The 12016-nt window shown below is 38.4% G+C and overlaps 2 protein-coding genes across 2 annotated transcripts; one reads left to right on the plus strand and one right to left on the minus strand.

Annotated features, from left to right (window-relative positions):
• The first annotated feature begins 5430 nt into the window (after nucleotides 1-5430).
• Nucleotides 5431-7516, plus strand: LOC121748616. The gene has a single exon (XM_042143083.1). The coding sequence runs from the start codon at nucleotides 5610-5612 to the stop codon at nucleotides 7275-7277; it is 1668 nt and encodes a 555-aa protein (XP_041999017.1). The 5' UTR covers nucleotides 5431-5609; the 3' UTR covers nucleotides 7278-7516.
• A 1661-nt stretch (nucleotides 7517-9177) lies between these two features.
• LOC121747528 (CASP-like protein 1F2) lies at nucleotides 9178-10268 on the minus strand. Its single transcript, XM_042141578.1, has 3 exons — nucleotides 9951-10268; nucleotides 9688-9808; nucleotides 9178-9607 (listed from the first exon to the last, which is right to left on the minus strand). The coding sequence occupies exons 1-3, from the start codon at nucleotides 10154-10156 to the stop codon at nucleotides 9386-9388; spliced, it is 549 nt and encodes a 182-aa protein (XP_041997512.1). The 5' UTR covers nucleotides 10157-10268; the 3' UTR covers nucleotides 9178-9385.
• Nucleotides 10269-12016: the final 1748 nt, after the last annotated feature.

Here is a 12016-nt window from a genome sequence, read left to right on the forward strand (position 1 = left end):
CCTCTCAATGTAGAACTTTTTATAGCATTTCCTTCTTTATTTAATGTATAATTCAATTTGTTTTGTTGTTTGAGCCATTACATTTCTATGGGTTTCACTTTGGTGGGAAGGGAAAATGGAAGATAATTTTTTTTTCATTTTTTTAGTCCCTCTTCTTCATTCTTATCTATAGCAAGGAAGCTAAATCATGTTAAGAGGGATAACATTATCCTTCATTATTGGTGCAATAATATTGTCCCTTTTTTTTAGTGAAACTTCATTATTGGTGCAATAATATTATCCCTTCTTAGAGTGAAAATGACAGATAAGAATGGGTTATTTTTTATTGACAAGGATAAGAAAATGAGAAATTTTAAGAGCATCCACAGTGGATGCCCGATCGCCAGAGATCGGGCTCTGGCGTCCTCGAGCATCCACTGCAGGCGCCCGAGCCCGAGCCACGCGACCGAAAGATCGGTTGTCCCGATCTCGCGCCCGATCCATGTAAGCGAGCATACTGGACGGGAGTGCCTAGCTAAATTCCGTCGGGCAGTCGTTGAAGCATTTAAGGTTACATACTTGAGAAAGCTAACGACTGACAACGTTAGGAAGTTGGTGAACTTGCACGAGCGGACCCACGGCTTCCTGGGGATGCTTGGCAGCATCGACTGTATGCACTGGCAGTGGAAGAATTGTCCAACGGCTTGGAGAGGACAATACACTAGCGGGCACAATGGCACACATCCCACGATTGTGTTGGAGGCCGTAGCCGACCAACGATTGTGGATCTAGCATGCCTACTTTGGTGTCGCGGGGTCCAACAATGACCTCAATGTGTTGAACGAGTCTCCATTGTTCAATGACTTGTGTGCCGGGCGAGCGCCGAACGTAGAGTTCACGGCCAACCACCGTCGGTATAGTATGGGGTACTATCTGGTAGACGGGATCTACCCTTGATGGCCCGTGTTCGTGAAGACTATCACATGTCCGACAACGGAACGGAGGGCATTGTTTGCCCAAAGGCAAGAGGCGGCTCGGAAAGATGTGGAGCGTGCATTCGGAGTCCTCCAAGCACGGTGGGCAATTGTGAAGGGAGCGGCCTGTGGTTGGCAGCGTTCACTAATCGCCGACATCATGTGTGCATGTATCATAATGCATAACATGATCGTTGAGGACGAGGAAGAAAATGTCACTTTGTGGAGCGACGATCCACTCGCCAGCACCGCGAGTGACTAAGTTGTCACCGCCTCGCCCGTGCAAGGCCTTCCTCCCGACATCCGCAATGTCATGGCCCGTTCAGCCGTGATGCGCCAAGAGGAACAACACACTCGCCTCCAAGCCGATCTAATCGAAGAGATTTGGACTCGCACTAACGTATTCCGGCATTGACGATATGTTTTTAATGTTTTTTTTTTTGTATTTTTAAATTTCTATGTTGTAATTTTCAATCTTCGATTGAAAATTAACTTTTTCGTGTTATAAATTTTCGGCATTTTTTATTTTACGTGTAAAATAGGTTGAAGTTGTGAATAGTGTCATTTATTAGTTGCGGCCCGGGTTGTGGCTTGCAGGAGCAGTTGGGGCCTGGGACTCAAATTTGGGGAAATAATGACGTGAAGGGGACTTAAGGCCTGAAACCGGGCTATGGTTAATGATGCTCTTATGTCTCTAAATCATTTCTCTATTGTTAATTACTTCATTCTGCATTCGCAAACGATCATCGCTGATTAGAAATAAGAACTTTATTAATTAAGTATGAATTATTGATTTAATAGGTCAACAACTTATCTTCCACATTATTCAAGCCTTCATAATTCGTCCAAGACGCATAATTACACAAATATCGCCTTTGAGAGAGGATCTTGTTTCGGGCATATTAATTGACTAGCAAGAAATCCATTCTAATTTGGGTACCAAATGTGAATAACTTAATAATTTACTCAATAATTATTAGTTCGTTTAATTAAGTGAAGTGATGACTATTGAAAATTGTATTTGCGCGAAAATAAATATTTCCATCCTTAAAAATATGTTCTACTCGCTATTCGAAAGAAGCGACTAAAATTAGCAGAATATATGATGGAACAAATTCCAGCCTATCCACAGTTGTCAATCTTTTGTCTTTATCCATTTTATACCCACTTTTTATAATTTATCATCCAATCTTTTGTCTTTATCCATTTTATACCCACTTTTTATAATTTATCATCCACATGTCCCGCCCTTTTTTTTAACTAAGTGTTGATTTAGGAAATGCACTTTATGATACTAGGATAGAATAATTTATGATTCACAAAAAACTGATAAACGGCATCACGAAAATCTAAAAGCTATACTTTATTAAACTTAAAGGAAACCGTTATACGAGAAAATAATTACTCCTCAAACGAAAAGCAAGCTCAAACTTTGTATAAACTGTGAATAAAGTACATAGTGCATTTGGAACACCCATATATGCATGCACACTTCTAATGCATTTTGCACTCTGAATTAATACTACTCTACTTCATTCGTATGTCATTATACGTCTTATTTATTTTTCCTTTTTTCTTCTATCAATAAATTTTTTATTTTATTTTTATTGTTTTTGACATGTAAACCATAATACATTATACTAACTCATTCATTCACATTTTATTAGTATTAAATTAACATATAAAATAAGATTCATATTCCAATAACTTTATTAATCTATTTTTTTATAAAGTCAAACAACTTTAAAAAAAATTCGTGCCCATAAAAAATGGCACATTTATTATGGGGTAGTTTGAGTCATTTTTAAGATGAAAATATTTACCAAATGATTGTTGTGAAAATATATCTAATATCATCAATCCTATCTACTTATTTTGCCGTCCCTCTCAATTCACACTTGCTATCCTATTGACTTTCTGTTCTCGTTCTCGTTCTCGTTTAAAGCATCCATAATAGTGGACTAACGAGCGCGAACTCGCTAGTCCACAATTGTGACCGGCTAGCGCGACGGACGACCTCTCGTCTATCGCATATGGCGCTTGTCCGCTATTGTGGGCTCCTGACGGACTAGAGCACGGACTAATGATTTTTCAATTTTTTTTTCAAAACTCTATATATACGGCTCGTTGCAGTTCATTTTCATTTGCACCACTTGTGTTAACAAGTTTCTCTTCTCTCACTCTACATTTGGAAATGGCTGATGCGGGTGGTAGTGGTGGGGATGCTGATGACGTACGCCAGTTAATTAATGAAGAGGTGCCCTATACGTCCCTGAAGATAAATCGTCTGATACAAGCGGTCTTGCAGCAGCAGCCGGCGGTACCTCGCCCCATCCATCATCGAGCTGTAATTCCCCGGGACCACGTTGCTGCATACCAACGGTTGTGAGACGACTATTTCGCTGAGCATCCGCGGTTTGGGCAACATAGATTGTATGCATTGGGAGTGGAAGAACTGTCCCGCCGCCTGGAAAGGGATGTACACGACCGGCTTCAAAGGCAAGAATCCCACGATGATCCTCGAAGATGTAGCTGACTACCGGCTGTGGATATGACATGCATATTTTTGGGTAGCCGGGTCGAACAACGACGTCAATGTTTTCAAATCGTCGCCCATTTTCAACGAGCAGTGCATGGGCGTTGGTCCGGCCATCAGTTTCGTCACCAATGGCAACCATAACGATATCGACTACTATTTGGCGGATGAGATATACCCTAGGTGGCCCGTCTTTGTGAAGATTATCAGATGGCCAACAGATCCAAAGAAGATCTACTTTGCGCAACGACAAGTGTCGGCGCGCAAGGATGTAGAGCGGGCATTTGGTGTGCTCCAGGCTCGATGGGCGGCGGTGAAGGGTCCAATATGGTTGTGGTATGACGAATGCATTGCTGATGTCATATACACGTGTATTATCATGCACAACATGATCGTCGAACAAGAAGGTACAGAACTGACTGATTGGACCAATGAAGATGCTGATGTTGCCGATCTAAGCCACGGCGTGGCCACCGCAAATGTATGAATGAGGATACGTTACGAGGACGCCGATTGGGTCCGTGCGTTTGCCAACATGCGCCAACAAGAAGCTCATATTCGACTCCAGAAGGATTTAATTGAAGAGTTGTGGGCGCGGATGAGCGCACGTAGATATTTATAATATAATTTGTGGAAATCGTTTTTTTTGTTGAATTGTACTTTTTAAATTTTTTATTATTATTTTGATTATGTATGTTTTTTTTAATTTATATAAAATGGTTGCATTGTATATAGTATCCGTGTCGAAATTTTAATTTCGTATTTGTGAATTTGTTATTTTGTTTGTTGGCTAGTCTTAGTGCTAGTCCACTATTATACAGTGGGATGTCTCAGTGATGTGGCAGTGCAGTGACTAGTCCTAATGACGTGACAGGAGGTGTTTTTGGCTAGTCATAATGCTAGTCCGCCGACTAGTCCGGTCTATCGTGGATGGTCTTTGGGTTAGTTATACTTATAGTCTTATATGGAGTACTGTACTAGTGCACTTTATATTTTTGGTCTATAATCTTTGACACATGGCTACACCAGCTTTAAGATGGTTTTATTGAATATGGAGTATATAAAAATAAATTCCAGCAAATATAAACGAATAAATGTGGCAGACGAAATATTCTTCTCCGCATGAAAAGCATCATATGCAAAAGCAAGCAAAACCAATGAGGAAAATTAATCATTTTGGCGCTTGTTGCCTCCAATTCCATTTCAAATATTTTTAGTGAAAGTGGTAAACTGGTACTCCCTCCTTTATACGTAGGATTCACTTTTCTTTTTAATTGGTTCAAATCAAAATACTCCTAAAACATTAGTAAAATTAAAAACAATTTTTATCTTTATTTTATTCATTCATTCTTACTTTATTCTCTAGACTTAATACATAAGATAAAATTACATAAAATCACGTGGCGCCCAAGGAAAGATGTCATCTTTTTTTAGACGGAAGAAGTAGTAATAAATATTTTAAAGGTCGGAAAAATAATTTACTCCCTCGGTCCACGAATAGGAGTTCCGTTTTTCTATTTTGGTCCGTCTACGAATAGGAGTCTCGGTTCAAAATTAACATAAATTGTAAAGAGACCTAACATTCCACTAATTCATTTCACTCATATATCATTTAATACTAATAGAAGTATATACAAGTGAGACCTCTATTCCACTAACTTTTCTTATCATTTCTTAAAACTCGTGTACGAAAGAAAATGATACTCTATTTGCATAAGGAAAGAGAATTTATTAAGTGGAGTTGTCAATAAAAGCAGTGTAGAAAGAGTTGCCGTCCCTTAAACTATAGCATTAACTAGCTCTTGACAGTTAATTTCCAATTTCCAACACAATTAAATTCATTAATCTTCTTGATGATGTAGATTTAAAACCTATATTTCCCACTTCGTAAAACCAAGCTTTTCTTTTTGCCAATACTCATACTCTAAAATTATTGCTCCACCTAAGAGATTCATTTATGAACTCGTTTATATAATTAAATGGAGTACAAGTATAAATATAAACTAAGTAGGAGTATAATAAGAATGATGAGTAAATAATTGTGAATATTCCTGAAATCGGCCTTCCTTCCTTTCCCTCTGCGCCATTTTCCGGCATATTCACACCGCCGCAACGACGCCATGAAGGATGAGGAAGAAGACACCATTAAATCAGCCGTCACCGACATCCAGCAGCAGCTCCACTCCCTCTTGGACTCCATTTCCGGCGTCCAAATCCTCAAGGGCAAATGGTCGCTCATAACTACCAAGCTCACATCTTTACACCACCGCCTCTCCGACCTCTCCACCACCGCCGCCAACAACAACAACCCCCTCTCCTCAGACCTCCTCCGCTCTATCTCCGCTACGTGCTCTTCCGCCGCCTCCCTCTCCTCACTCTGCCACTCCCCCACTCCCCCCGCCGGCAAGCTCAAAACCCAAAGCGACGTCGATTCCTTGTCCGCCAAGCTCGACGCCCACACCAACGATCTCCAAGTAATCATCAACAGCGGCTTGCTCGCTCAAAACGCCGACGTTTCGTCCTCCGCCAGGAGAGAATCCGTCCGGGCCGAAATCGGGTACTTGATGACCCGGCTGCAGATCGGTTCCGCCCAATCGAAGAGCTCCGCCCTAGAATCGCTGATTGGTTTGTTACAGGAAGACGCTAAGAATTTGTTGATTGCGGTGGCGCAGGGGATAATTCCGGTGCTCGTGCGCCTTCTCGATTGCAGCAGTTCCTCCGAATTGAAGGAGAAATCAGTGAGCGCGATCGCCAAAATCTCGACGGAGGATTCGAGCAAGCACGATTTGCTGGCTGAGGGTTTGGTATTGCTCAACAATTTGATGCGAGTGCTCGAATCCGGGAGCGTATACGCCAAGGAGAAGTCGTGCATTGTGCTAAGGGTTTTGAGCAATTCGAAGGAAAACGCGAGGGCGATTGGATCGAGAGGGGGAATTTCTTCGCTGTTGGAAATCTGTCGGGAAGGAACCCCCAATTCGCAGGCGCTGGCGGCTAGGGTTCTGCGGAATCTAGCCGTTTTCGAAGATGTGAGGGAGAATTTCGTCGAGGAGAACAGTGTATTGATATTGCTTGCATTGTGCAATTCAGGTACAGCATTGGCGCAGGAGAATGCGATTGGGTGCTTGTGCAATTTGGTGGCCGGAGACGATGATTTGAAGCTGCTCGTTGCAAGGGAAGGTGGAATTCAAACGCTGAAAGATATCTGGAATTCTGTCCCTTCTGCTCAAAGTCTGGAGGTAGTTGTAGAGATGGTGAGAGCAATGGCTTCGTGTCCAAACATCGCTGAATTCCTCGTTGCAGATGGCTTCCTCAGCCGCTTAGTTGGTATATTGAGCTGTGGCATTTTAGGGGTTAGAATCGCAGCTGCGAAAGCTCTCTCTCATTTGGCTTACAATACCAAAACAAGGAAGGAATTGGGGGAAATGGGGTGCATTCCTCACCTCGTGAGCATGTTGGATGGTAAGGCAGTCGAGGAGAGGGAGGCAGCTGCTGAATTGTTGTCGAATCTCATGAGTTATGTTGGAAATAGGAGAATTTTCAGCAAGGAAGACAGGGGTATTGTCTCTGCAGTTCAGCTACTGAATCCTTCACTAGACACCTTGGATAAGAAGCATGTCCTGTCGATATTAGGATCGCTGCTGCATAGCAAGAAATGCCAGAAGCAGATAGTGGCGGCAGGCGCCTCTGCTCACCTGCAGAAGCTCGTGGAGGCAGATATCGAGGGTGCTAAGAAGCTCCTCGACAGCCTTGGACGGGGGAAGCTGTGGGGAGTTTTTAACCGCTCTTGATAACGCCTGAGGTGAATAATCGTGTCTCAGTCTCCTTGTAAAATAATTTATTTGTTGGTTTTGATTGTAATTTTTTGGTTCTGTTTTGTTAGTTTTCTTACACATTGTTCATAAACTGTTGTTGAAGGAAAGTGAAAAAACGTGGTTAGCTGATGAAAGTTTGTGGTGCTTGTATAACTTACATGATTAGTTGTTTGTGTTCATCACAATAAACTCAATTGAGCTTATTAGTTCTGCAATCCCTTTGCCATTCGAGCTCGTCCTCTTCGTTGATCCAACGATTCGTTTAACTCGGGCTGCATCTGTGCAGTTTGGAAGTCCCATCATGCTATGTTATTTTATGATATGTATGCTTCAACTTCTGACTGTTGAAGCATTAGTATATCAATGGATTTTGTAAAAGAAACTGGTTATGTGATGTTATGGCACTGGCAATCTTATTGAGGTTAGTTGTGTGATGTGGACATTAATTGGATTTTATATTTGGGTAGAAATAATTCTATGATGATTGCTCAGCTACTGATATTTTATTATAGGTGGTATTAAAATTGGTAATAATTTAATGCCAGTTTGTGGTTGATTGTCTGGTTGAGAAGGTGTAGAGGTATCCATCTCTCTTCATCAGCTGCATGTCCAATCAAGGCATCTCTTTAGGTAGTCCAAGTTTCCGATGGCTACACCGGCCAAGTTCATAATTTTTTGTAAATTGTTTGCATTTGGGTTTTAAAAGTTAGTATTTGCTAAAATATATTGTTATATTAGAAAATTGATAACGATAAATTTTAATGAAAAATATAGAGAGAAGAACTTATTAGTATTGCATCATTTGATTGCTAAATTAATTTGGTGAAGTGATAGTATATTAAGAATGCACCATTTAAAAAGTATGGACGCGGTGTGGTGTGGCCAATATGAGATGGCAAGAATTGCATAACATGTCATTTAAGAATCATAGAGCTGTCTTTCTTAGTTTTGTAGTACATCTTATTAAGACTTTATTATCATAATAATTTAATAATATGTGTACAATAATCCCTCAGTCCACCGAAAATAACAGACCAATTGTTGGATAGTCCTACGAATTTTAATGAAAAAATTGATAAAATAAAGAGAGAGAGAGAAAATATGAGATATATATAGGAGAAATTGGGGGTAAAGTATGAGATAGTTTTTTATTTTTGAAATGAGATAATTTTTTATGAACATTTTAAAATGACAAAATAAGATTATTTATTGTGAAGGAGGAGTAGTATTTAACTATTTATTACAGTATTATGGTAAATCTATGTCACAACCACTTTGTTCAGATATTAGAAATTCAGTTCCTAAACCATCCACACCAATCATCATTCCTTTCCCAACAAACCTATTTCGTTCTTTTCTACATTCATTTTTGCATGCTATCCGAGGGGGACAAATTTACACAACGTATTGTGATGAATGTAGAATTGCACAAATAGTAAGGAGTTAGGACCATATTATTATTAAATTATGCATACATGCATGAACTTGAATCCAATAGAATACTATCAATCGGTCCTAATGGGGAAAAATATAATGCCTTCATTTTGTTTGTAATTTAAGTTTCTGAAGCCCACATATTACTTTAAAGTTATGGGCTGTTGCACTATTGTTAATCGCCCATACTAATTTCTAATTTCTATTAGTACATTGTTTTTCTTATACGAGTATTATTTAAATTGTGAAAAGGGTATTGTGTTTTCAAATTTTTCGGCTTGTACTAAAGTGTCGTGGTGCAAGTTAGTTATGTGTTTGAACTTAATTTTAAAGATTTTTATTGAAATTCCCATTTCTACATGATACGAACATGTCCAAGCTGAGTATCTATTTTGATGCATAGGTAAGTTGAAAAATGAAATATAAAAAGGAACCATTCATATAGTAATCAATTGTAGAACAAATAATTCATTCTCATGTTTCTTCAGAGTCAAAACAACACGTGGGTCCAAACACTACTTAGCATTAACATAACAAACTACATATACTTCATATCTTAATTAAGTACTCCTAGTAGTATCATATATCTATAATCATCTCCTAAGTAAACTTAAATTTGCAAATACATACATATAAATCTGCAGATTCAATCAAACGACGATATGGCGCGCCTTGTTGGCAGAGAGGACAGTGAGAATGAGGTACACAACAAGAGCCAAATACGAAACGGACGAAGCAGCAGTAGCCTTGTGGCAGAATTTTCCAAAGTAGCCGCAGATCGCCACCCATCCAGCGTGGCTGTTGCCGTACTTCCCCACGTACCCCACTGCCGTCGCTGCCGCGCACGCAGCCATCAGCAGCATCGTCACCATCTGCGCCCCAATTCTCCACCAAATTAAAAACCAAACCGGATTTATCACTAAAAGTAATCGAACATTTATGGAGTACATACCAAATCATGCAGAAAAATGTAGAAGTAGTAAGCCGGATCCACGGCCTTGTTGCCGATGTAGGCGAAGAGCAGCGACAGGATCGTCAGGGCGCACACGATGAGATTCGTGTACGCGAAAAACCTGAGAAACAGTTGTTATATATACATTAATGAATTGTTAAGAAGAATTGATTAAATGGAAATGATGTCTTACTTTTTTTTAATGGTTAAATGAACATAAATTTAAAGACAGCGGCCACAGAACCCACAAAATGATGTCTTACTTGAAAGTGGGGGAGTAGGTGTAGCGGGCGTTGACTTGGATGCCGAAGACGACGGAGGTTTGTTTGGCGGTGAGCATGATCCATGTGGCGGCGAGAGTAGCGGCGGCAGCGAAAAGCCTAAGGGAAATCTGGGAGAGGAAGAAGAGTTTGTGGGTTTTGAGGGGTGGGATGGGGAGGGATTTTTCTGCTGCTGTTGTTGTCGCCATTATTCTTTTTCTTTTTCTTTTTTTTTTTTTTTTTCTTTTTCTTTTTTCTCTCTCTGCGGCAAGTTATTGAATGCAGAGCAAACCGGTGGAGGGAGTGATGAGAGTGGGTAGTTTATAGAGGAGAGGAGTTAAGATTTAAACGTAAACGTGGTAGACTAGTTGAATAAAAGTAGGTTCGGAATTTAATACCATTCATTAACTGTCGTGTAAGCAAACTACTCATGTAACTATAGTAGATAAATGGAAGATTATTATTGATTTTTTTAGAAAAAGTAGTAGTACATGGTAAATGGAGTTCGTATGGTTATAACTTATATTGTTGCTATATAGTATAATTACAATTCTATTGCGATGGATTCGTAACTACTTTGAATAACAACCTAGGAAACAAAAAAAAAAACCTAGGACTTTTCTATATGTACATTCACTCATGTAAGTATGCACACCTACTTTTAGATACAATGTTCATTTTATAAATATAATAACGTTACATATTTTGCAGAGATAATTGTTTCTTTTTGTGTAATTCTATCTAAGTTTTTTCTAGGACATTCGATAAAGCATCAAATTAAACTAAGTATTAAAAGCAATATTTTAAAAACCGGACCGACAAGCAAACCAGCGTTGTTACTGGTTCACTGGTTCAACCGGTTCACTGGTCGAACCATTGGTTGAACCGCAATACTGTTTATATATATATTTATTTATTTAGTAGTAAATAATAAAATTTAATTAAATGTTTTATCAATAAATATTATAGTATTATACATTTAATAGTATTATTATAGAAAATAAGTCTTGTACTAGTATATTAGAATATTTAATGACGTTAAGATTAAATACAATAATAAATTATAATACACAATATTAAAAACTAGTATTAAACTCTATGTATAATTATAAACTCCTATATTGTAAAATATTAGTGATTGTAAAAGTATAATTAAAATATAAGAAATATATTCTAATTAACAATTTCTTAAAAGAATATAAAATTAAAATGAATTATTAGTTTCGGTGGAAAAAGAATTTCAGATTTAATGTATAAGGATAATTAATGTTCATAATATTTCAAAATGACCATGTGGTAGAGTGGTAAAGGAGTATGTATTTAGAGATGAGGTCATGTGTTCAAGTCCTAGCGCTAGTGGTTTTTAGGGGTGAACCGGACCAGAATGCCTGCCGGTTCGCAGTTGAACCGGTCCGGTATTATTTTATCGAAGAAAGCGAACACATAGAAGTGCAAAAAACTATATTATTAAAAAATGAAGATTGTAACTTTGGCATATCCCAAAAGCCCTTGACATTTAAGCTAATTTTGCGTGATTCATATTCCAAATAAAAATTAAAAATTAAAAAAATTATTATTAAAAATAAAAATATTTAATCATGCATAGGTTTAGAGTATATTTTCGAGATGAAATGTGCAACCTTCTTTTTGTAAAAACACTATAGTATTTTTTTTGAAAAGATGCAGCGGACTTCTCCATCCATTCCGAAACTAATGTTAATAGGAGAGTGGCGTCCAAGGATATATTAATACGAATTAATATAGGAGGTAAAATGATTAGATGAATATGGATGTTTGTATATATAGAATTAGCTCAAACATTCTTTTTACTTAGTGTATGTGGAATATCCCTCATTCAAGTTTCTGTCTATGCTTATAATTTAAAGTAATGATCATAAAATCATAAGTGCTTACTTGTGTAGCCATTGGACGTGTATGTACTATACCAGTAGTCATAAATAATTACACAAAAATATGTCCATGGTTTGGTGTTTTGAAGCGACAAATTAAATCAAGTATAAACATATATAGCCGCGACATATTAAATGCATATAAATAATCATGTTACG

Source organism: Salvia splendens, chromosome 9 (genome assembly GCF_004379255.2).
Source record: "Salvia splendens isolate huo1 chromosome 9, SspV2, whole genome shotgun sequence".
Taxonomy (NCBI): Eukaryota; Viridiplantae; Streptophyta; class Magnoliopsida; order Lamiales; family Lamiaceae; genus Salvia; species Salvia splendens.

Coding starts and splice junctions, on each gene's coding strand:
- LOC121748616 (XM_042143083.1), top strand. CDS start 5,610: ATGAAGGATGAGGAAGAAGACACCATTAAATCAGCCGTCACCGACATC.
- LOC121747528 (XM_042141578.1), bottom strand. CDS start 10,156: ATGGCGACAACAACAGCAGCAGAAAAATCCCTCCCCATCCCACCCCTC. Junction 9,809..9,950: donor ACCTACTCCCCCACTTTCAA/GTAAGACATCAT, acceptor ACTGTTTCTCAG/GTTTTTCGCGTACACGAATC. Junction 9,608..9,687: donor ACATTTTTCTGCATGATTTG/GTATGTACTCCA, acceptor ATTGGGGCGCAG/ATGGTGACGATGCTGCTGAT.